The 27,133-nt window shown below is 40.4% G+C and overlaps 1 protein-coding gene across 2 annotated transcripts in view; it reads right to left on the reverse strand.

Moving 5' to 3' along the window:
* Window positions 1–27,133, reverse strand: part of LOC124601977 — a 447,674-nt gene that overhangs the window by 36,075 nt on the left and 384,466 nt on the right. For both annotated transcript variants that reach the window (XM_047136288.1, XM_047136287.1), the window contains one exon: window positions 15,536–15,706. In XM_047136288.1, coding sequence (XP_046992244.1) covers window positions 15,536–15,706 — 171 coding nt within the window. The remainder of the gene's footprint in view (window positions 1–15,535; window positions 15,707–27,133) is intronic.

Genomic DNA, 27,133 nt, shown 5'->3' on the forward strand with positions numbered 1-27,133 from the left:
TGGGAGCTGTTTCCTAGATATGACCCACAATTTATACAGTGCTTGGTCTCACAAAATGTAAAGTTGATATCACTCACTTTTTTGGTTACACATACTAATTTTATTTATTTATTCATCCAAAAATCCTTTAGGATTGTGGGATACATCATTGGTCTGCAAATATTCCTCTCCCCCTCCCCCCCCTTGTCCACTCCCCCCCCCCCCCCCCCCACACTGTTGCAGAGAATCAAACATTGATGGCTGTTGTTGTAGTTCCAGAAACTGCGAATGTGTACCTGTTGACCATTTTTTCCACTTTTTTTAGTAATACATCAGTAATGGAATACAGCAGCAATTACTCCACAATAAATGTAACAGAATGCACATGTCTCGAAATATTGCCACGAGGGAGCAGTGGTGAAAATAAAGTGTTGCAACAAAGTACAGCCAAGATGAATATTCTGTGGCATGACAAAAGTGGAGTCTCTCAAATTGCACTACCAAAAACTGGGAGTTCACCCATACAATTCCACTGCAACTGCAGTATGCCACTAGTTGTGGCGACACTTTTATTGCGTGTGTGGACTTCACTTAACCAGTGGTTGGTTGGTTGGTTTTGGAGAAGGAGACCAGACAGCGAGGTCATCGGTCTCATCGGAGTAGGGGAGGATGGGGAAGGAAGTCGGCCGTGCCCTTTCAAAGGAACCATCCCGGCATTTGCCTGGAGCGATTTAGGGAAATCACGGAAAACCTAAACCAGGATGGCCGGACGCGTGATTGAACCGTCGCCCTCCCGAATGCGAGTCCAGTGTCTAACCACTGCGCCACCTCGCTCGGTACTTAACCAGTGAAAAAATTTTTCTCATACAATGTGCACTCCAAGTTAACCAGTGGTTGACCTATTCTATGATTAGCTGTCCCTGGATTTATACACCAGCGTCGATTCAATCAAGAAATACCAATTAATGCACAGTACTTCACTGTATACTGCACTAAACATAGTAGAGTGGATCACTGCCATAAGCACACAGTGACAAGGGTGCACCACTGGTGTGCCTGCCAGTAGCTGTACGGCAGTCAACGTGTTAAATGCACCTGTCGAACAGCAACATGCATTCAAACTCACAGAAACCTCTTCACAGTCATAATTTTCCGAATAACCAGAGCCCTGTTTTTGTTTGTTTTATTACAGTCAGCTCTTTTGTGTCCGAATTCACCACAGCTACGACATTTAAAGCAATTTTTATTTCCTAAACTGTATTTATCATTTTCAGTGCAATTCACGGATTTCTTTTGCGATTGAGTTTTTCCACAATTGAAACTGTATCTGTGTGTATTAAACACTGCATACCATCCCGGACCTAAGCAGGTTTCTTCTTAGAGTTTTCAAATTTACTTTTGTAATCCATGAGTCTATTTTTCACGAAGCTTAAAGCTGGCTTTACACTGGCAGGTTATTGGAGCAATTTGTTTCCGTGGAGGAACTTGCCGCGCTAGTTGCGAGTGTAAACATGTCACCAAGTGGACTTAGGGCCGCTAGAAATGAATTGCGGAAGTGACTTGCTGCCTCTCGCCTCCTTCCAGTGTGAACAGCGAACGAGATTCTTCTGTAAGCTACTTCCAGCTTTTGGGATTCGTTTCTCATTGTAACTTCAGATGTTCTGTCCATAATGCAAACATAATAAAGAACAATATGTTACACACACTTGACAACAGGACACACATTCACACTCAATGGACATATAAAATTACTGTCCTCCTAGCTGTACAAATGCATGGTATGGCAGGGTACAACGATTGTGGTGGGGTTTCCCTTGCAGATGGAACGGTGTGACAGGGGAGGTGCAGTTTTTCACAGGTAAAGCCTTCACACAAATGTCAATCTTGGAGAAATTCTAAGTTACAGCTATGAAGTTTGCAAACGATGGTATTAACAGATTATGGGAGTGTGACCACAAATTCGGCAAGTCAACTGTTCATTATTATAAACACAACGGATTACAGGATTACGCTAAAATGGCACCAGAAGGAGCTACTTATTTTTGCCTTTTCTTCTTTCTGTTCTTGTTATATTAAAATTAGCTATTTTTGCTAAAACACAGTGGAGTTGACATATTTTCACCTAATATGTTAATGCAGTTGTAACTGTGATATAATCCTGGAACATTCTATTGTTACACAAATGGTTGAGGATAACTCATGTCAATAGGTGATGAAAGATCGTGCTTGATGTAGAAATAAGCGGGTGAGCCCTTCACTTATGTTGTTACAAGCCAATGTTAATTCTCCTTTCACCATCTATCTATGGTCCTTAAAACAATTTAATTGTTTCATTGAAAAAAAAACTGTAGTTACTTGCATATTGCAGTAGATAAGAGAGTTTCAAATGCTAACTGTATGGTAAAATTTTCTCTGCTTTGTGTGCTATCTTTTGCCAAACCACTTTTGACATGTGATGGATATTACAAATATTTCACTTTCACTCTATCATTTGTGCACGTTATCATCAGTGAGTGCATTACAGACAATTTATTTTCTCAAGATTACAGATGCATATAGCTGTAATGCCAAGTTCAGAGAAAAATGCAGTGTGTTAGATGTATTTAATATGCACATTGTATGCCCTATCATGAACCAAACACGAACTCACAGTTACCTCTATTTTTCATTGCAGATTATTTGAATTTTGCGCATTACCGTAGTTGATGAAATATTGCAATAATTATGACTGCTAACGAAATGATAGACAATCCACCATCAAGCTAATCAGTGAGATTACGAGATGGAGAGAATCAAATAGTTTGACTGAATAGGTTCTTCAAAATCGTTGTAGAAAGGCTGCTGAACAGCTAGAATGTGCACATCTCCATTCCCACAATACAGCTGAAGCTGTCAGATAATGTTCCATTCATAACGGACAAAACAAAAAGTTCAGTAGGCAACAGCAAAATGAGGTGACCACCCCTTCACAACAGAGGGATGGACTCACCCAGCTGTGAGAAGGAGAATGCGGTTTGTTTGCAGGAGCCAAATTATCTTGCACAACTCTACACAGCAGGTCAAAGACTCTCCATTACCAAAGACGAATACATAGCAAACAAATCATAAGGAGCTTAATATAGAATTGCTATGCTTTCAATCCCCTCCCAGAATCGAACTCTGGTTCCATCCCTGACCCTGCAGTGTATCACAATGATCAGTCAGACTTTGTGAGAAACTATGTGCAAGTTGCACTTTATTGATTCGATGTGAAAAAAAAGAGTGGATTTGTACATTTTTGTATCAGTCTTCGGAAATATCAGGGCAAATTAGGACTAAAAAATTAGAAAAAGGCTTGTTCATGCGAAAAAAGTCCTGTAATTGACGTATCAAAATATGTAAAAATGTGTGAGACTGATGTTCAGCATTTCATTAGAAATTTCCTCTTACCAGTTGCAGAAAACAGTTTATTGCTCTTGTTGGAGTCATAGCCTGGGCATGAACAGAGTAAGATGATGCGATTTTACAGTTACCTAAGCTAGCCGCAATCAAAGAATTGCATCGATTCCTTGGTATTGTCGCCATCTGCCTCACACAGCAGAACTTCAGGAACCATTAACTGCAAGATTGACTGGTCCACAGACTAAAGGCAACTTCTCAGTGCAGTGGACTATGGCTATGTGCTTTGCATTTGAGGCCATGAATTAGAGCATGGCTGATGCTGCACTTCTAGTTCATCCCAATCTCAACGCACCTCCTGCATTAGTAGCGGTTGCAAACCAGATGGCTATCGGTGCAGCACTACGCCAGTGCTCGCGCCATTCATGGCAATCATTAGCATATTCTTCACGAAAAATGTCACCCTCTCATAGCAAGTGGAGTGCCTGTGACTGCCGGCTTCTGGCAGTATATGGGGCAATGATGTGTTTCCATCCTCAAGTCGAAACCATTTCAACCATATAGAGTTCGTAGCTCAGTTCACTACTTACATCAAACACGTTTTGGGAATCAGTAATGTAGTAGCCGACCGTCTTTCATGTGCCAGTAGTATGACAAGTCCTACTGACTTTTCTATACTTGCTTGAGTGCAACACGAAGATGGGAAACTCTGAACATTCATCAGCGATGACACCTCTGCATTAGAATTGCAACTCGTCATCATTCTGGAAGAAGCTGCGAAGTTCTACTGTGACATGTCGCACGAATGACCTCGCCGATTTCTCCCACCAGCTTCAGAAGATAAGCTAGTGCCCATAATTTGTGTCATCCAGGAGTACATCTCAGCTTTTGATGCATGTCCCAATGCTTTGCATGGCCAGGCATGGAAAAGGAGTGTTAAAAATGGACAAGGATATGTTTCCAATGGCAAAGGCGTAGAGTTTTCTCGCCATGCGCATGCCCCAGACAGTAACTTCACAGACACAGATGGATGTGTCGCCCATGTACACCTGTATGTTGCGGGGCCACTTCCTCCATCGAATGGTGAACACTACCTTTTCACAATGACTGATCATTTTACCTGCTGGCCAGAGGCAGTGCCAATTGATAAAATTACCACTGAAACGTTAGCCACTACTTTTGTGTCAACGTGGTTAGTGAAGTTTGGGTGCCTGTAGCATGTTACTACCAATTTTGGATGGCAGTCTGAGTCAGACCTGTTCACACAGTTGCCAAATTTTGCAGGTATGTCCACCACAGGACCACCAATTACCAACCCACTTGCAATGGCAGGGTCGAGCACTAGCATCATTCCTTGAAGGCAGCTCTCATGTGGCATGACAATACGTGGACTTCAGCTATTCCAATGGTTCTGCTCGGCCTACAAATAACTTATAAACGGAGAGACATTGTGTCTGCCTGGTAGATTCATCGATGACGATACACTGCAAACTTCCTTGCAACACCAGCTGGATTTCTTACGTCACCTGTGGAACCATGTGCATAGTTCCGTCCTCCAAAGGCTTCACGTTGTAGCATGCTGCTTTGTTACATGGATCAGGACCTGGATCACTGCTCTCATGACATACTCCACACCGATGGTGTATAACCACTATTACAACCTCCGTACACTGGCCTGTATATTGTGTCACAGAGAAGTATGCAGATGTTGGACATATTGGTCAATGGCAGGTCAATAACCATTTCTCTGAACAGAGTCAAGCCTACATACAATTGGACATATTGGTCAATGGCAGGTCAATAACCATTTCTCTGAACAGAGTCAAGCCTACGTACAATTTTCAAGAGGAATTACCGTCCGCTACCCAGCGGAGACATCAGAATCTGCCTAAACAAGAAGTACAGCTGCAATCACCACCACTGCCGCAGTCGCCCGCAGAACATACACCAATGCGGACGATTCACTCCAGACACCGTGTTCACTTCCCTGCCCCTTCCCGCCAGTCGATAGGGCTGACCGGCTGAGATAGTGTCCAACACGACAGCTGTTCAGCGCTAGTGCGGAGGACTTACGTGCTCGCATAGTGTGTACGAGCGTCGGTGGCGTAACAGCTGAATTGCGGCTATCAAAGTAGTTATACGCAGGCCGCAACAGGCGCTGTGTTTTCCCTTCGCCTGTAATGAGTGAATCATGACTGTCGTAGAATTCCGTGATCGGCTGTTGGGGGCTCTCACATTTGTCCTTTCTCCATGCGCGATTTTCGTCTTGTGTGTTTTATGTTCCACGTTTTTTTTAATGTTTTGTACTATCACTCTGGGCTGCAGTTCAGTTAGCGTCCTGCTAAGGGTAATCCTGTGGCGTTGGATTAATCAGAATTCTTAAATCGATCAGTTCGAATTACAGCGTTCCTGACACTCTGGAATTACGGTGTTATGATTCTGCTTGCTGTTCAATAATTTACTGTCCGCCAATTAGTGAGTGGAACAATTCCAGGAATTATATCTTTTCTAATCATCGTTAGTTCTTCGATTTTATTTATTTATTAATTTTTTTTTCACTGCTGTCCTTTGAAAAAATGTATTTCTACATCTTTGGTTAGCGTTAGACTGTTGTGGTAAACTTAACGCTTTACCGGGACAAAGGGAAACGGGGAAATTAGAATGGAATTGCCGTATTAGATAGTGTTTTGTTAAACAATTTGATAATTCAAAGGAACTTGATTTTTCGAACGTGAAAACCCAGTAGGCGTACTCAATAAAACAGTTACCAAAAACCAGCAATTTCAGAAGGTAAAGTTGTTTAATAGGGCTACAGTGGTATTTCAACGGAAGTTACATTTGCGCTTGATTGATAATGAGCGGTATTTTATAGTAAGCATTTCGTATGTACAATATGTTTGTCGTACGTAGCAGTAACTGCATTGTTGTGATCAACTTTTATCATGTAGATTGGCAGTTAAGGTTGTTTAAAATTCGGGGAACATTTCGGTAAAATACTGTAAAAAAATAGTTTGCACGTACGCCTCTGCTCCCCGTGTTAAAAGCAGTTACATCGCACATAAAGTACTTGTCAGCGAGTACTATTTGTGAAGTTATGCTGTAAACTTCGGTTTGTGGAGCGTCAAACACACAGAATAGCTCACATCAGACGAAACCTAACATTTTTGTGAAGTCTAATTTGTTAGAAGTATTGTTTTGCGCGTAAAGGGGTCATTCATATTCCTCCACAAATTATATTCTTAGCGTTTGGAGAAGTGTAGTTCAAGTCTCCGTGTGCTAAATTGAAAAGTAATAAAATATGTATCAGCCTAACACGTTGCAAAATCACTTCTTTAAAAACTTCATGTGCCCAAATTGATCTGATTTCATCCAGGAATTTGAAAGACATATTATCTGAATGTGTCTGAATATATTAAGCGGAATTTAATGGTGAACTTATAGTTAGACTCTTGATCAGTGGTATCATTGTACCAAAATGGAAACTAGAGAACAGACAATTGTTGTGTTTTGGCTCAGCAATAATTTATAACTCTATGGTTATATCCAGAAGTACTAGTCTTTCTTTTTTTTTATTGCAGTGACATTATCTTACTTGCCAATGAGAGGAAAAAAAAAAAATAGGTGCACCACACATCCAATAAAGGATAGATAACATACAGTCCTATAATTCTTATCATTTCTTTGAGCCCTGAGAAAAGAATGTAGTTATGTAGATGATCATATTGGAATGAAGTAGCACTTACAGATGTTAATGGTGACATCTACTGATATGTTCTGATAAATGTGAAAATAAAATCTGAGACTTCAACAGAACCCGAAAAAGTTATAGTATGACCTTTTGTGATAGTTTTTGCAAAAACATGTGGTGTATGCACCAAAGTAGTTATTGGAGGTTTTAAATTGTATAGTGCTGTATCAGTAAGGAAGGAGGGTCTGGCTGTTGCCATAATGATGTGAATTAATTATAGAACAAATTGTTGTAGCAGTGAACCTAGTCTGTGAGCTATGCTGTCAACACAAAGGAGTTTTATATTCAAATCCATTGGCTTTACCAGCTCTCAGCCAAACTTTCACATCCCACCAACTGAAATCTCATCTGCTTTGCAGATTCTCACTGTCGCCACAATTGAGATTTTTGGCAGTTGCGTGCTTGAACCCAGAACACCACTTTTCATCTCCATCTTCATTTTTGAGAGCAAACCCAAGTGAAAAAACATCTCTATCCTACATCATCTCATTCTCAGAAGAAGGAGAGGGTGTGATGGTAGATTTAAAGAGTAAAGAAAAGCAGAGTGAAAAGAATGGTAATATTTGTGCGATTGCTACATTGGTTGTCGAAGCCTCCCATGCATCCACTACTTGATTTTTTACTGTGGCTTAAATTTTTTTCGTTATTAAATGTATTTTTGTTTCTGAAAAGGCATCCATACTTCAGTCAATTCAAGAGGCTAATGGCTGACAAAGGGGAGTGAAAGTTCTTAGAACAGCCCAAAATGTGTTTGGAAATGTATGGAATCTCTAAGATAATTATGATTTTAACAGGTGGGACAAACAAAGGTTGTGATACTACCCATCGACTTTTACCCTCGACGTCATCAAGGTAGTCGACACCAGTACTTGGAGGGGAGGGGGTATTTGATATTATGACCAGAAGTCACTCATTATGCCCACAAACAAACAACAATAGTACATGAATATTTAACTCCAGCAATAGAATGAAACACTTATGGGACAACAAGTGGAAGTGCGAGGTTTCGAGCAGGGACAAACTAAATACATGACAGTAACAATCATGACTCCATTCCACAATGAATATTAACATGTAAATGGTGCACACAAAATCTTCAACAATAAGCCAAAGAAAAGGAAAAAACAGTGCACCATTGGTATCGTGCTTTTTGCTTGACCTATATAACTCAAATGAAGACTGCAGTACCAGGAACCCACACACATCTTGAAGATCTGATATACCAAAATTTCCCTTGACTTATGTAGCTCAAACAAAGCCCATGATACCAACAACACAACTAGCACAACTAAATGTCATCAAAACCTAAAGAGATGAAAATATAACAACCCACTCCATGATTCCCAGTATAAATTTCGATACCCGCATCTCAAAGAAAATTATGTTCATACAGAAACACACTACACTTCTTACAGTACAGACCTAGAATACACAATGTGCATATTACACAACCCTTCTGCCTGGCTCTGGAAGCTTGCCTAATTATAATCTATTATATGTGTGTTCTGTCATTGCTTGGTGAGTAGATTTTTTTTATCTAATCAATTACCTTACATAAACTCATTCACCCATTGCTGTTCATATTGTGTATTAATGACCTTGCAGACAATATTAATTGTAAAATTGGTCTTTTTGTAAATGATGCAGTTATCTGTAATGAAGTACTACCTGAAAGAGGCTGTGTAAATATTCAGTCAGATCTTAAGATTTCAGCAAGGTACAGAGATTGGCAACTTACTTTAAATGTTAAGAAATGTAAAATTTCGTGCAACCAGTTCCAGAATATTGCTCAAGTGTGTGGGACCCTACCACATAGGACTTACTGGGGACATTGAATGTGTACAGAGAAGGGCAGCATGAATGGTCACAGGTTTGTTTAATCCATGGAAGAGTGTCACAGAGATACTGAGGTGACTGAATGGGAAGACTCCTGAAAATAGACATAAACTATCCCAAGAAAGTCTATAGCATTGAGGTTTAAAGAACTGGGTTCAAACGATTACTCTAGGAATATACTACAGCCCCCCACATATCGTGAATGTAAAATTAGAATAATTACTGCACACACAAAAGCATTCAACGAATCGTTCTCCCCACATTCCACACATAAATGGAACAGAAAGAATCTTTAACAACTGGTACAATGGGATGTGCCCTATGCCATGCACCTCATGATGGTTAGCAGAGTGTAGGTGTAGATTTCTGGTTTGAGAAGCAACAATTTCATAAATTCTGCACACTGCTGATATTTCAGACATTCTGCCACTGAGGCCGTATAATTGGAGAAATTTAAATGTATACTCCACAGTGTTGCCCACAGCAGTAATGAATGAATGACTAGTAGATTTCTTTGCAAGAATCGTTCCTAGTACCAAACATAACACCAAAATAACATTCCAGCCATTAGCAATACAAAAAAATTCAACAATTTGAAAACTGGAAAAATCAGTAGCAAATAACTAACTACGAAATAATTCACTGACAAGGCAACAAAAAGAAACTTCCAACACACCGAATAACACACAGCATAGTGCATAGTCCATTAACATCCCTTATGAGCCACTTAGAAACATAAACTTAACACATTATAGTGGGCCTCTACTTACTCTTAACACACCATCTGCAAACACAATCCATTCAAACACGTAAGGGCTCAGTGACTTCACACAAATATAGTTAGGTCACGAGTCAGAGCTGACGGATGGTATCCCAGCTTTGTACCAGTGTACACTTCCCACTTCTCCCAGTTCACAACTGTTTGTTCTGATGTTCTATTTCATATGTAGAGCCTCTGGGATATCTTGGATTGCTGTAGAGTACCTGTGTAAATGCATCCTTGTGGTGGAGTGATTAAGAATCTCATTTCCTTAGAGCAGTTTTAAATCTTGACCAATGTACAAACTTTTATTCTATTCACATTTTAGTAACTTCTTTCAGGTGCCCATTTGCCTGCCAGAAGTATCCTTTATTGCAAGTCACCCTGTCAGACATTTACATGATAGTTCCACCTGTACTCAAATATTGAGAAAAGTGTGAAATTATCCAGATTCACTCATTGTATTGCATCTGTAAGTGACTGTAAGCTATTTCCATTTTGTTTTATGCAGTGCATTCATAATCTTGTTTTCATACACCAGAAGGAAGCTGTAGGTCAAGAATAATTGAGTTTAAATTCCAGTAAGTGGATGATGATTAAAATAGATTGTGAATGAATTCTCAAACTCTGAGGAATTGTGCTACATTGATTGTATGTGATATGTTAACAGTGTTAATACATTGTGATGGTCTGCAATTTGAGCCCTCAGCACTGTGTCACACTGGCATTGTGATGCCAGTTGTGCCATCTGAGTGTACCTGGTGAGCTCCTCTTTCTTAGAAATCCTTTCATACTCTACAGGAGCTCCGTCACAGTGCTCTAGACTTTCATCTCTGCTAGACTGAATAATACGGAGATTGTGTCATATCCACAGCATCTTGGTTGTTCAAAAAATGTGTTTGCTTACTCCCTTTGAAGTAGGGTGTGTTCTACATGTTAATTGTGTGCAGTAGTTTATGCTGTACTCTGGACAGGAACATACTTGAAGCTGTGTGACAGATTGTAGCCTTAAGTTGGTCCATGAGGTATTTTCAGATGAGGTAATTTGTAGCGCACAGCCTGTGAAAGAACAGTCTTAGTCCAACACAAAGTTTTAACTCGTTTCACACAGATGCACATAATGACTTCCTGATGAGCTAGAGGTTAGCAGAAGTGACAGCTGTGAAGACAAATAGGGAAAGTATCCATTTAATCTTTTCTGCATGTTTCTCATATGTCATATTCCCATCCTAGTCCTTAGCTTGCAGAAATTAATAATTTCCTGGCACATAGTACACTTGTGCCCCCACACAACAGCCAACAGCCATCAAATAATACTGCAGTAAAGTTGTGATAATAGCTTCTTACATGAACAAAAGTAAGTTGTGCCAGTGGTAACAGTGTTTCCATAGTGCAGTGTTGTGACATTGTCAGTACTAGTTGACCACAGTATTACTGCACCTGGGAATGAGGGCACTTTGGTCGGCCTGCAATCAGGTTTCATGAGGACATGCTGAACCGTTTGTTAGTATATCCACATCTTTCCAGAAAGCTTTCACAGTGTGATGTGTTTTCCGCAGTACCTATGTACTTATTTACTGTAATATCGTGTGTTTCTGATAACAGCCATGGAAGACCAAATGCAGTAATATTGTGGTCAGGTAATAATACCCTTTGTTTGTTGATTGATGTTTCTTATGATACTACAGAAGCTACAGTAGAAAATGTGATGTGGTAACATAGTATGTTTGCCATGGGCGAAAGGAAAAGCTTTCCATAAGCTGTTACAGGAACAAGATGGGTAGGGGAACTGATTATTCTCTCCCAGTTGCCATCTTGGCTGTTGTACAGTATTCAAAATGTTTGTAATACTGTCCTCATCATTAAAGATATATTCATAAACCCCTTCTGGGAGGTAGAACTACAAAGAAATGTGCTAGGCACACAAGTATAGTTCATGCATGTGGTACAGTTTCGGTATTACATTACATTAGTCATGTTCCATGGATCCCACATAGACTCATGTCTGGGATGTGGAAATAAGTCAGTAATAATTTAAGTGCAATACAGTGCAATGACATTATATTGATGCGTAACAGTGCTAATTCTAATTAACTATTAACCTAAAACATTAAATTTAAGTATATTGATAATTTTTACTTTATGGACTGTCTGACAGCAGCTGAATGAAACACAATTTAAGTGCCATACATGTTTCGCCTCTATTTTCTGTAAGACATCTTCAGTGGCAGGTTGCATGGACGATTTCCTACATATTACGCTCCTGTCGCATTTTTGGCGTTGTTCTTCTTCCTCTAAATGCTAATTTACAGTTTTTTCTCCACATTTCACAGCACTATGAACTTGACACTTGTTTTGATGCAATGTTTTGGTTTGTGACGGTCCATAAAATAAAAATTATTAATAGACCCTAATATTACACACAACTGAGGAAGACAAGACTACAGAAGTTGAAGATATTAAATTTAAGGTTTTCTGTAATTATATTCTTCAGTGGAGGAGGAGCTGCCCAATAGAAAGTTCTTTAATGAAGTCTTTAAACTCACTACATTACATAACATGGCATTTAAGTGCTCAGGTAGGTTGCTGAATACATATATACTTATATGTCCATCCCCTTTTTGTGCTAATGTTAACACATTCAGATCTTTGTAGAAGTTGTTTTTGCCCCTAGTGTTACATTCATACTTTTTGCTATTTTTTTATTAAAAGAGGAATAAGGGTATGACAGGGCATTAATGACCATACGTATTGTGTAGTATAAGGGACTGTCATATGAAAACGAGACATGAAACAAAATAAGTAAACTGTTTATTATTTTGAAAGAATCACCATAACTGTGAGAAGACTGTCAATGCTGTCATGGAAAAATGTTTGTGGTTGCCTACGCAACCATGATTGTGCTGACGCATGCACCTCTACATCCAAAGCTAATCAGTGGCAACAAATATCTTTCTTTGGGGCTCCAAAAATATGGATATCATATGGGGAGATATTCAGACTGTGTGGAGGACATCCCAACAAAACGTTTACAACATACCCAAAACAACCTTGGCAACATTTTTCCAAGCTGGTTTTATCTATGCTGCAAAAATTTTGCTGAGAAGCCCCCATACAACCATCATACTGTCTCAACCTCCCCTCATGTATGTAGCAGTGTTTTTAAGGGCTTTCGGTGATGGTTATTTTGGATTTCTAATGAGTGTGCTTTTTTTTGTGTGTGTGTGTGTGTGTGTGTGTGTGTGTGTGTGTGTTTGTTTGTTTCTTTGAGGTAGTAGTTTTCTTTGGGATATAAATATCGATATTTATGTTGGAGTACCTTTTTATGATTTTGTGGTTTGTGTTGGTGGTTGAAATTACAATTTAGTAGTTTATAGTGGTATCGTGGAGTGTGTTGTAGTTATTTTGGTCTCCTTAGATTTTGTTTATACTTAATTCTGCTAAGTGTGGGTTGTTGGTTCATGGGTTTCATTTGAAATGTATAAGTCAAGCAAAATTTGAGATACTGGCTTTTAAGTTGTGTGGGGGTTCTCAGTATTCTTCATTTGAGCTATGTGTGTGTAGTGAAATGCATGATACCAATGGTGTGTGATTTTTGCATTTTTTGGTTGGTGATTTCATGTACATCACATTTGGACAAATATTTGTTTGAAGTGGTATCATTATTGTTCTTGTCATGTATTTAATTTGTCCTTACCCAAAACACTCTACTTCCTACAGTTGTTCTGTTAGTTTCATTGTATTGCTGGAGTTAAATGTTCGACATATTACTCATGTTTGTTTGTGGTGGCTTTATACAGCCCAAAGACAGCTTCTGAATGGTCAGTAGTTGCATCATGCTGTAACAGATAGTGTCAGTGCCTGGAGTGGTAGCACCACCACTCCCACTGTAGCATAAACATAGCTCTTCTCTGCACTGAAAGCTCGCTTCCATGCACTGTTAAGATTATATTCACCACCACGGTTGAAGGTTTCCTCATATATTCTTATTTCTATACCCTATTTAATTATAAAAGTCCCAGTATATGGGAGTATGGCGCAAAACTTTTGTTTTGTCAAACAGTATTTTATGTTTGTTTGTGAGACTGTGCTCAGCTACTACATATTTCTCCAATTCTTGATTTTTAATATGCCAGTGATGTCCTGCACAACAGTCAGAAATATTGTGGATGGACTGACCGATGTAATTGCTTCTGCACTCACATGGAATGTTGTAAATCCCAGGAATCCTGGGGCTGAGACTGTCCTTGACAGCTATGGGCCTCGTGATATCAAGTCAGCATTCTCCAAGAAAAGGAAATGTGAAAATGTTCGACATTCACACGATGAACCACTGGTTGCATTACTTCCCTTCAACAGAATTACATCCAGCAAAATAAGCAGAGTCCTGGGAAGAGAGGCATCAGATTTATTTTCTGACCTCCTAAGAAGGTAAAGCAGATGCTATGCTCTGTTAAAGACAGTCTCTGGTTCAGGATTCCTGGGATTTACAACATCCCATGTAAGTGTGGAAGCAGTTACATTGGTCAGTCCATCTGTGCATGCTCCCTGCATTTATATACAATTACACAAATTACTACAGTTCGCACATGACTACAACTACTATGATCTGCTTTCTTTCTCCCCTGTCATTGTGCTTTCCCAGTTGTCTATCAGTATAGTAAGGTGCAGCTTATTGCAGGATGATTCACGCAACACTGAACTCCCCTTTCATGCCAGAACAGTTCAAGATAATGAAATTTGATTTTCAGTGATTAATAGTACATAAAGAAGCACTTAATTATGTTACATAGTTTTACTTCGAACTCTTAACACAAACTGAGATATGTAAACTTTTTTGTATACTATTTTTAGTAGCATTTGAAAGCTTATGAATAGATGAGTGCATCAGTGGCATATTAAAAATTGAGAACTGGAGAAATCTGTAGTTGCTGAGCACAGCCTTAAAAACATAAAATACTGTTCAACGAAACAGAAGTTGTGTCCCAAGATCTCGCTTACTGAGACTCTTTAATTATAGCGGCTGTAGGAATAAGAATGTGTGAGAAAACTGTCAACCATTATCCCAGATATAATCTTATAACTGCATGAAAGTGAGCTCTCGATGCAGAGAAGAGCTAGAGATATTCGTCGCAACATTTATGCTACGACAGGAGCAGTGGTACCACCAGTGCAGATGTTGACACCATCTGCAGCAGCATGATGTAACTACTTACCAATCAGAACTACCTTTGGGCTATATAAGGCCACCACAGCAGATATTTTGACAGTCAGTTGCTCCTAACATTGAAAGCTTGAGACAAGAAGTCCAAGAATGTTTTATACAATAGATATTGTATCTTTACTCATCTATTCATAAGCTTTCAAATGCTACTAAAATAGTATACAAAAAAGTTTACATATCTCAGTGTGTGTTAGAGTTCGAAGTATTAACTATGTAACAAAATTAAGTGCTTCTTTATGTACTATTAATCACTGAAAATCAAATTTCATTATCTTGAACTGTTCTGGCATGAAAGGGGAGTTCAGTGTTGCATGAATCATCATGCAATAAGCTGCACCTTACTATACTGATAGACAACTGGGAAAGCACAATGACAGGGCAGAAAGAAAACAGATCATAGTAGTTGTAGTCATGTGCGAACTGTAGTAATTTGTGTAATTGTATATAAATGCAGGGAGCATGTTTTGCATGATTGCAGTCATTTTTGTATTTCAATATTATGGTGATTAGTGCATGGAAGTTCACACACACACACACACACACACACACACACACACACACAGAAAATAACTTTTATATTACTTTTCAGAGAAAAAGCAAATCTACTTACCATTTTCAGGTTTCGGTAGTATTGTAATGGATGGCGGAATTATTGTTCCAGTAGTTATATCCAACTGGATGTGACTTTCAGGAATGTTGATACCTGTAGTATGATACGGGATGTCATATTTAGATTCGTAGAAGGGTCCGTCAAGATTTGACACTTGAGGTACAAATCCTCCTGTAACAGGAAGATGGTTGTGTGTGTTTACTCAGCATGGTATTATGTGACAGGAGAACAACTTCACAAAGGCAAAACATGAGAACTTGTTCATTTTTCGGTTTGACATTTTGTGATCTGTGTCAAAGGACGGTATAAATTCTTGTGTTGGTTTTGTCTTGCATGCAACATATATCTGGCAGCACTTAAATATAATATTAAGAAATTTTTTTCTACTGCAGAATAAGAAATAACACTAAGGATACATAACAGTACATACACAATAGCTTAAGTGATCTGAACATAGCCACACTCATTCAAAACAAGTAAACGAGAGTGTGAGCTGTCTGAACAGTAGATTTTTTTCCTCTCCTGGAGACTAAGCAAGTTCAGGAAAAAATTTGAAGGACGAAATAAAGTACACAAGAAAAGAAGAGAACATTGTAAAAAATTGATAGTATTAACATAATCAAGAACTAAGAGAAGCAAATTGAAGCTGAAAATTGTCATTTAGGTGAGAATTAAACAGATTTATGTGTTTTGTGGGCAACTCTCTTATCATTATTCCTCAGACAGTATCTTCTTTTTCCCAGTGCACTGTTCACTTCTGCATGAGAAATTTATTCTGCAATCAATGCCTTTTTAAGCTATGTGTCCCAAATCTGTGTTTAATTTCACTAGGGCGATGGTCTCTGATCCTTGATAGAGTCGGGGAAACAAACTTGTGGATTAAATGTCAAAATCAATCTATATATCTTGTTACACTAGCGACTTTCAATTATGATTCTTAGTTCTCTTTGAGAAGTACACAATTTTAATCCATCAGAGGTATGAACAGTGAACCCTTGCTACGTGAAAAAATTGTTTTTGAGGCAATATTTTGTTCTCTCTCTTTTGAAATTTGGCAAGAACTACTTAATTTTCAGTTCTAGTTTTTTGAGGTAACTAGATATTGCGATAAGCTTTTTGAAGTAGCTAGATATTGCAAAATACTTGTTATTACAATTCTGAGACTTCTATTGTGTAGTCTTTGTGATCATTTAGTGCTCTAATAGTTTAAGAAAAATTTCATGGTCACATGTCACAAGGGTTGCAATGATAATGTACTGATATTTTTTTCTTTATAAAATATCAGCCCTTGGCAAAGTAATAGTTATTCACAGTGTGTCTTGATATCATGCCATGCTTCTAAACACAGTCCTTAAAGGTAAACAGTGCACAAATTAAATACATTGCTGGTAACAAGATAGTCATTACTCTCAAAATTTTTCTTATTAGATTCACAGTAGGGTAAAATGAGGATAACTGGCCATGGAGGTTAACTACACAACTCAATGAGAAATCAAAAAGTAGGGGAAATTGTTCTTGGAAAGTTTAATTATCTCATGTTAGCAGCCCTTCATCTCCTCAGCTAATGCTTTGTCAGCTAAAATAGTTAACTCCCATATTATTTTAATTATTGATGAATTAAAAACATTTTAAGTGAATTTTTGCTTTTGTATGTCTATTCTGTCTTTAGTTTGACTGTCAGTTACATGTGTGATGAAGTCAATCATAAATGTGGTTTTCTAGGTTTCATTTCATTTTCAAATGTACATTTGGTTGATGTTATGCTATTGCAAATATATTTCACTATTCCCTGTGGGATTAATTGAAATTAACTGGTAAGTGAGAATGAATTTTTCACTCTGCAGTGGAGTGTGCACTAATGTGAAATTCCTGGCAGATTAACGCTGTTGTCAGACCGAGAACCTTTGCTTTTTGCTGGCCAGTGCTCTATCAACTGAGCTACCCAAGCATAACTCTCAATCTGTTTTCACAGTGTACTTCACCAGTACCTCATCTTCAACCCTCCCAACATCAAAGAAGTTCTCCTGCGAAACTTGTGGCATTAGCACTCCTGGAAGAAAGGTACTCGTGAAATAAAGCTGTGAGGAATGGTCGTAAGTTGTGCTGGGTAGCTCAGTCAGTAGAGCACTTGGCCGAAAAAGGGCCTCAATCTGGCACAAAGTTTTAACCTTCCAGAAAGTTTCAACAAGTAAGTGATTCTGTTAAAACTACAAAAAATATTCCTTGTACGTCCACATAACAACACATTGTAATCTTGTGGCAAGCTTAAGGTGGTGAGTAGCAATTTATGGTGTTATTGAACTGTTTGGCAGAGCACCCGCCTTCACTTTTGCCACCTGGGTATTCAGTATTGTCCAATGAAAGGAGATGTTTTTTGGATGTAAAGACTATCTGCCAGTTTATTTGACTGAGGAAACTACACCAATAATTCTGACAGATGCTGTTAACAAAAACAGTAATGAAGAAGCCACTAGGCCATAGGTGGGCAACAACTGCTGGTTTTCAGACTTTATCCGACCCGCGATTTATTTCTGTCTGCCCCACAGAATAAATTTGTAGGAGAGAGAGAGCCAGGTGTACTCCGCCCAGGATCTGTTTTCAAATATTTCTACCGACACTTGGCTTGCTTTGGGTTTACAACTAATGATACATACCAATGAAAGTTTAGCTTAATCCACACTTAACCAAAGCCTTTTTGCTTGCACAATATTTGAACCACAAAGAGAAACATATTTCCACTGTGAGCGTGAAGTCGTGGCCTGTGTGCTAATGTGCATGCGGCAATGGTGCAAAAAAAGTTGCAGACTTTTCACAAAATGTGCAGACTTGAACAATGGCAACAGGGTGCCATTCATATCAGTGTGTCACTCCATAAACCCCAGCCTTACGATTGCTGTAGTTTCGACTTTATGCACATGGAGCGGTGCCGTGACATCATGTGACAAGGTGGTTTGCAAGTGTGAGTAAGTATGTGAATCAAGCCCCCGAGTCACCAAAGGCTGCCCATACCTTACCTAGATTAACAGAAGAAAAGAGAAATAAGTAATCTAATTTAGCAAAAAAACTCTCAAAACAAAAGGAGTGAAAACTTAAGCAGAAGCTATTCTCTTCGAATAATCATAAGTGAATGAATACTCTGTTACCTATGACAACTCATCATTAGTGGTGTGTCTTTCAACAGATGAAGACAGGGAATTTCATGATTTTAAGTTCTGTGGCAAGGAGTCTAAAACTTATGTTGCTGGTTGAAACCCAGAATTGACAGCAGTGAGATTTTTGGGGTGAATCTTAAGTGTATGTCAAAAGGATGGACTAATGTGAAATGGGATGGTGTGTATTTCACAATAGACGAGAAACTCAAATTCATCATTATAGAAATTTAAGTTACATGCAGTGTTGTTTGGACAAGACTCAGTATCAAAGAGGGCATAAACTTGTCGTTGGATCTTTATGTTGATCACACTTCACTCTCAGATGTGACCAAAAATGTTTGAGAAAATCTCAGTTCGCTAGTATGTATGTCCCCCTATCACACAGTCATCATAGAAGGAGCCTTTAATCATCCAACAGTCAGTTGAGAAATAGCAAGACATGCTATGAAACAATAGAAAATGTCTACTCTGAGAGCTACATAAAACAGATAAGCCCACCTGTGATGGAAATATGTTAGATCTAATAGCATCAAACTGATCTGACCTCTTTGCTGATGGCCTTATTGAAACTGATTTCAGTGGCAACATTGGTTACTGCAGTACCAGATTCAACTAAAACAGTAGGAAAATTTACCTGCTTCGTATACTAAGGGAAAGGCAACCACTCACCTACAGCAGATTGATGCATGGAAAACAGAAACACGTAACTAATAGAAAACAGCATTCATTTTAATTTTCACGCACTAACTCTTTTTTTCTAGTAATAACACACACATTCACATACACAGCTGCACAGACACCTAAACACACGCTCCAGTGGGTACATTAAGAGTCTTGCCATGGCCACAGGAATTTGTATTTGGGTGTCAGTAGTTGAGAGAGAGAGAGAGAGTGCTAGTGCTCAATAGCTAGGCTGAATGCCGTTTTCTGTTACGCATTTATGTTCTCCACACATCAGTCCACTGTAGATAAGTGGTTACCCTTCCCTTTATGTATTTCTCCATCCAGGAATTTCCAATATATTTTTTCCCTGTTTAGTAAACTATATGGCTAGCAGTCATGTCACATCTCAAAGCAAACATTTACCTCTGGCAGAGGCTTGTAGAAAAATTATGCCTCAAGTTTAAAACAATAGTTCACTGTTCACTGGATAGATATGTATTTAGTAGATTGTGATGAAAGGGACCTTCCATACTACACAATAACCATAAAGCTAGAGGTACAAAATTTTTGCTGAGTTAAATTTGGGAATTCCCATAAGTATTAGAGGTGCAAAGTTTTCTGTACGCTCATTGTCCATAAATAAGCAACGGCGTCTATAATTAATTTTAATATAAAGGTGGTTGTTGTTGTTGCTGTTGTTATTGTTGTTGTCATCGTCTTTACTCTTAAGACTGGCTTGATGCAGCTCTCCATGCTACTCTTATCTTGTGCAAGCCTCTTCATTTCCTCCAACTACTGAAGCCTACATACTTCTGAATCTGATTACTTCCATCTATGATTTTAGCCCCTCACACAGTTCCTTCCGGTACTAGATTGGTGATCCCTTGATGTCTCAGAATGTGACTCATCAACTGATTCTTTCCTCTGGTCAGGTTGTGCCATGAATTTCTTGTAACTTCTCCTCATTAGCTAGGCGATCTACGCACCGAATCTTCAGCATTCTCCTGTAGCACCACGTTTCAAAAGCTTCTATTCTCTTTTTATCTAACCTGTTTACTATACATGTTTCACCTCCATGTGTGGCTATGCTCCAGACAAATACCAGGGTTGCCACAGGTTCTGGAAAAAAAAACCGAAACCACAGGAAAAATCTTGTTTTTGTCTCAGTCGGTGAAGTGGTTTGTTTACTGAAGTGTCATGCATCTTCACTCGCTGGGTGCAGCTGAGTACATGTGCCACTTCCCTACTCCCTTGTTACTACTGCTTCTCTCCTTCCTACCACTCCCCTTAGCTTGCACTCAGTGCTGACACCACTTCTTGCCGCTAGCCTAGCAGCTGTTGATGAGAGGCAGGAAGGCATGAGGAGTGGTTTGTTTCGAACTGATTCTCAGAGACTGTACACAAAGTGGACAGAGATGGTGGTCGTGTGTGCACGAGTTGTGTCTGAGAGATTGTGTGAATGTATGTGTGTGTGTGTGTGTGTGTGTGTGTGTGTGTGTGTGTGTGTGTGCTCATTTTCTGACAAAAGGTATGGATGAACATCTAATTTAGTTGTGAGAGAGTGATTGTCTTTTCTATGTTCTTGTCTGCAGCTCAGCAATCATCTTTATGGTGAGCTGCTGTCTCTCCTCATTATTGTTCAGACTCAGAGTGTTTGAAAAAGTTATCTGTTGCATGGATTGATCACCATGGTCTCATTTCATCATTATGCTGTTTGTGGTTCGTGAATAGCTGGCCATATGAGTGGATGTCCACACCGGACCAAAACCGCAAGCCGTTTCTGTGGGTGTCTAATGGATTGGTCTGTCGAATGAAGCCATTCGGTTCCCACTAATGTGCAGGCCCTGCCCATCAGATATAGTCTCGCCGATCTGCCTGCTGGCTGGTTCGGTTTGTGTGTGGCATAATGCAGCAGATTTTCATGGGTTATGCATGGACCCAGGACTGCAGTTTTGCCCAGCATGCCAGAGGCCATGGGAAATGGATTTCAGGAACTGCAACTCTCTCACCGCAAGTATGTTATGCAGTGTGACGTTTTACAGACATTTTATTTGTTATAGTACATTTTGGCACTTAAAAAGTAGTTTATATGTTAGAAAGTATGGACAATAAGAAGAAGAAAATGGTGTCTGTTGCTGGCAGTTTTTATGCTGTATACTCATATATTTCTCGAAAGAAAGATCTCAAAATACCTGTAAAATAGTAGATAAAACACAGTGGTGATAACCAACAATAACGAACATAGTAGAACCAACATTTTATTGGTGGTCACCTGCAGTGTTGGTTTACACAATTCTTCCCATCCTTATACACTTCTTCCAAGGGGCCTACTTTTTCTGAGGTTATTTCTTAAATCAGTGAAGGTATTTCAAATCTGTCTTGCAATTCCAAGGAAATGTGTATTTTTATCACCAAATGTGTTTTGTTTTATTGAAATAAAATAATGTCTGTGTTCTTAATGAAACACATATACCATTTGGCTTGCTTTCTCTATCTAAAAACAGTTCATTACAAAAGATGTTGATGTTGTACCTTAAGATTTTGCTCACATCAGGAAATGTAATCTGTTTGCATTTTTTAAAAATATTTTCTCGTTTGCACTATTGTTTCTTGTACTGTAGCTGCAAAGACAGATTGTCGACTTACACCTTAACTTACCCTTGTGATCTCAAAATTTTTCAGGGAAAAATGCTAAAACTTGTCTGTAAATCTGGGAAATATCAGGGAATTTCACTTGGGAAAACTTGTGACAACTCTGAGTACTTTCAGGAAAGACTTCATAACACTTAAGTATATGTTCGGAGCTAAATTTCTCTTCTTCAGAAACGCTTCTCTTGCCATTGCCAGTCGGCATTTTATATCCTCTCAACTTTGGCCATCATCAGTTAGTCTGCTGCCCAAATAAGAAAACCCATCTACTGCTTGAAGTGTCTCATTTCCTAATCTAATTCCCTCAGCATCACCTCATTTAATTAGACTACATTCCATTATCCTTATTTTGCTTTTGTTGATGTTCATGTTAAATCCTCCTTTCAAGACACTGTCAATTCCATTCAGCTGCTCTTCCAAGTCCTTTGATGTCTCTGAGAGAATTACAATGTCATCAGCAAACCTCAAACTTTTTATTTCTTCTCCTTGAACTTTAAATCCTATTCCAATTTTTCTTTGGTTTCCTTTACTGCTAGCTCAGTGTACAGATTGAATAACATTGGGGATAGGCCACAACCCTGTCTCAGTCCCTTCCCAACCACTGCTTCCCTTTCATGCCCATCAGCTCGTATAACTGCCTCTTGTTTCTGTAAAAGTTGTAAAGAGACTTTTGCTCCCCGTATTTTTCCCCCACAACCTTCAGAATTTCAAACAGTGTATGCCAATCAACATTGTCAAAAGTTTTCTCTATGTCTCCATATGCTTTAAATGTTGATTTGTCTTTCCTTGACTCATATATCTTAGATAAGTTGTGGGGTCAGTATGGCCTCGTGCGTTCCTACATTTCTCCAGAATCCAAGCTGATCATCCCCAAGATCGGCCTCTACCAGTTTTTCCATTGTTCTGTAAAGAATGTGTGTTAGTATTTTGTAACCATAACTCATTAAACTGATAGTTGGGTAATTTTTGCACCTGTCAGCACCTTTGTTTGTAACTGTAATTATAACATTCTTCCTGCAGTCTGAGGGTATTTGTGTGCCTCATAAATCTTGCACACCAGATGGAAGAGTATTGTCATTAATGACTCTTATAAGGCTATCAGTAGTTCTGACGAAATGGCGTATACTCTGGGGGCCGTGTTTCAAGTTAAGCCTTTCAGAGCTCGATCAAATCCTTTTGGGATTATCATATTTCCCATCTCACCTTCATCTATGACCTCATCCATTTCTAACCCCCAGGGGACTCATGGTTCTTTCATGAGATCGTGCATGGCACACATGTGGCCCTGAGTTATTGCAGCCCATTCTTCCTTCCCTGGCTACATTTCCATCATCCTGCCTCACCCTCCCTATCCTTGCTCCTTCACTGCTGCCCCTTCCTTCCTCTCTCTCATTGTTCTGGTTTATGTCGACCAGGCTCTCCACCTTGTTCCTTGTGTTGTATAGCTTTCAGTTTTTTTCTCCTGCTTGTTCATTTTTGTCCTTTTTGGTGTTTAGGTTCCAGCTTGAGTTTGACCTCCACTTCTAAATCTTCTGTTTTTAGTGTGAGCCATTTGGGGAAGAACTCCCTCCTTAGCGTCTTGCCATGGATTCCTCTTCCCCCTTTTTTACCCTCGTTCTTCCCTGCTGTAGCCACTCCCCCCACTAGGTCACCAGCACATGTTGTTGGTTCGTGTGGTGGGGCTGTTAGGTACCCATCTGTCTGAGTCCCCTGACAAGACAGGTATCACACTATTCATATCAGAGCTGTTCCCTCCCCATGTATGCCAAGGAATGGTTGTTTGTCTTTTGAAGCATCGGAACTGTTGGCAATGGCCACTGTGCCAGGCACGTGGTGGAACTCTTCGGAGAGCTCCTGATCCGAATGGGTAGTATCAGGCCAGATGATTGGCATATGAAGCGTATCAAGCTGCAAAAGTCTGGTCATTATGAAATGACCGTCTCTTCAAATGGTGAAGAATCATAGAATGCTGCTTTGTATGACACGGCAGCACTCCTTTCCATGGCTACACCGTGGGAGAAGGGCCAGGCTCACCATCCAGGGATGAAACACTTTCCCCGCTACTGCATCTGTACTAGGACACACAAGGACACATTCACTGCCAAGAAGTCATTGTTTTTTGTGGAGAATATCGAGGACAAGTTTAGTGAAGTGGAGTCTTATCAGTAAGATTCGGTTGGACTCTCTGTTGAACAAAACTTCTTCTGCTACCCAATCTGCAGCTTTTCATGCTTTTGATTGTTTTGGCAATGTCCCAATGTCTATTACAACTCGCCAATCTGTAAATATAGCCCAGGGAGTGATTTTTCATAGGGACCTGCAAACTGATGAGGAACTCCGGGCTAATCTGGAGTGACGCAGCTTTCATTTAGTTTGATGTGTGCAGGCGGGTTGTAAAGACAACCACACAGATACTGGCACCTTCATTATAGCTTTCAAGGGGGATGCTCTCCCAGAAAATGGCAAGGTTATGTGCTACAGATGTTGTGTGAAGTCGTACATTACACCACTCGTGAGGTGCTTTCAGTGCTTGCGTTTTGGCCTTATGTCTCTCTGCAATATGGCAGACCCTCTGTGTGGTGACTGTGGACACACACTCCATGAGGGAAGCCCCTGTGTTTCACCATCTGTGTGTATCAATTGTCATTACTGTCACTCTCGCCACTCACCAGATTGCCCACTTACATGAGAGAAAAGAAGATCCATGAGTACAAGTCCCTGGATCGCCTATCTTATGCTGAGACTCATCAGAGATATCACTGACTCCATCCGGTGTCACTTTCTTCAACTTTTGCATCTGTCACGTCCTTTCCCCCTCCTACCTCTTCCTTACCCCAGCCCGTCCCCCTCTCCCTTCCACCTCCCTCTCCCCTACCCTGCAGTTCTCACACCCTCCACTCCGGGAGCCACTCTTCTTCCCTGACTGCTCCTCATCTTCGGCACCTACCGGTGATGGGGCTCCCCCCTGCCCCCTGTGGTGCCTCTCTCTGGCATGTCTCAGGCTGGAAGTCTACTACCACAACTCAGCCACGAGACATAACCACCTGTGCGCCCCAAGGTCACCTCTCTCTTTTGGTTCTGGACCTCTAAGAAGCCTGTAGTCCCTCTGTGCCTTGACCTTTTCCACCTCTGAAATAGGAGAAGAAGAAGAAGAAGAAGAAGAAACGTAAGTCCCAGAACGAGTGCCCCCCTCCCCCCCAGAGTTCCCAGAGGTGCTATTTCTCCCCTTGAAATCTGAGTCTGTTTTATGGATTTCACCCCATCCTTGGTGATGACAACAGACCGTGTGACACGACCTCCTCTCGGCTTCTTTATATCTAACCTGGACACTCACCACATGGTAATCCAGTGGAATTGCAATGGATACTATCATCACCTATTGGAAATACAATGTCTTGTTTCCTCCTATTCTGAATTCTGTCTTGCTCTTCAAGAAACGCACTTCTGTGATGACCACTCTTTAACATTTCGTGGTTATTGGGTGTTCTGTCAGAAGTGTGCTGGCCCTGGGATAGCATCTGGAGGTGTCTGCACTTTGGTTTGCTCTGATGTCATTAGTGACTGGATCCCCCTTAGTATCAATCTGGAAGCAATAGTGGTAGGAATGCGAACGACTCCAGCAATCACTGTTCGCAATGTCTACCTCCCTCGAGGTTGGCCATGTCCTTATGTTGAACTGTCTACATTAATACAGCAACTCCCGCCCCCATTTCTCCTCCTTGGGGCGTTCAAAGCACACCACCACCTCTGGGGAAGTCCCACCTCTCCTAATTGACCAACTTACTACAGGTTTGATTTGTCTCTCCTCAGTGACTGTTCCCCTACCTAATTCAGTGCCACTCATTGCACGATCTCCTCTCCGGCTGTCGTGGCTTCCCTGCATTGGTCACCCTATGATGATCTTTGTGACACTTTCTGGTGATTCTATCATTCCCCTGCCGCCGCCAGGCAGGCAGCTCCCCATGTTGGGCATTCCACAGGGCCAGTTGGCCTTTATGTAGTCTGCTGTGCACTTTGACACCTCTCTCTTGAATTGCATTGATGCGGTTGTGCATGGTGTCTCTGCCACTGTTCTTCATGCTACTGGCACAGCTGTTCCCCTATCCACAGGATCCCCTCATCGTCGACCAGCACTGTCGTGGACCAAAGATGTAGCAGCCGCTGTCCAGGACCGCTGACGGGCACTGCAGCAATTTAAATGACACCCTTCACAGACCAACCACCTTGCTTTTAAGTTTCTGCATGCTAAGGCTTGTTACTTTACTAAGTAAAGTAAAAGGAATGATGGGAGTGGTTTCCTCTCTGGGGCATATGCCTCTTCCTCCCAGGTTTGGTCCAAGCTCTGTAACCTTCTGGGCTGTCAGCTGTCCAGGGTCTTATCTTCCAAGGTGCTCTGTGTACTGATCTATTGGTCATCACAGAATACCTCGCAACACTCTTTGCGATGGCACCGGCGTCCTCTTCATATCCTGCTGTGTTTCTCTGGCAGAAATGCTGAGTTGAACATACCTCCTTCTGTTTCAACCCCAACCTCGCTGAACCCTATAATGAAACCTTCACTGAATGGTAATTCTTGCAGGCTCTTACCTCTTCACATTACATGTCCCCAGGCCCGGATTCCATCCACAACCAGATTATCCAACACTTTGATGTTACCCAGAGGCAGCATCTACTCAGGGTCTTCAACTGCATTTGGCTGACAGGTGGTTTCCAGTTGCAATCGCGAGACAGTATAGCTATCCCCGTCCTTAATCCCGGCAAGAATCCAACATCTCGTGACAGATATCGCCCTATTAGCCTGACGGGGTACTTTGTAAACTGCTTGAGAGGATGGTTAGCTTCTGATTATGTTGGGTACTTCAATCTCAGGGCCTTTTGTCCTTGTACCAATGTGGCTTCTGGAAAGGACAACCTCCAACTGACCATTTTACTCAGATTGGAAACCACAATCCGACAGGCCTTTACTAACTGCTGGCACCTTGTCATAGTCTTCTTTGACCTACATAAGGCATACAACACAGCTTGGCACCATCACATTTTAGTTAGTGTCCATGACTGGGGCTTTGACAGCCTGCTTCCGATTTTTATCTGTGAGTTTTTATACCTCCGGTTCTTCCGGGTTCGAACTGGCATT

This window comes from Schistocerca americana, chromosome 1 (assembly GCF_021461395.2).
Source record: "Schistocerca americana isolate TAMUIC-IGC-003095 chromosome 1, iqSchAmer2.1, whole genome shotgun sequence".
Taxonomy (NCBI): Eukaryota; Metazoa; Arthropoda; class Insecta; order Orthoptera; family Acrididae; genus Schistocerca; species Schistocerca americana.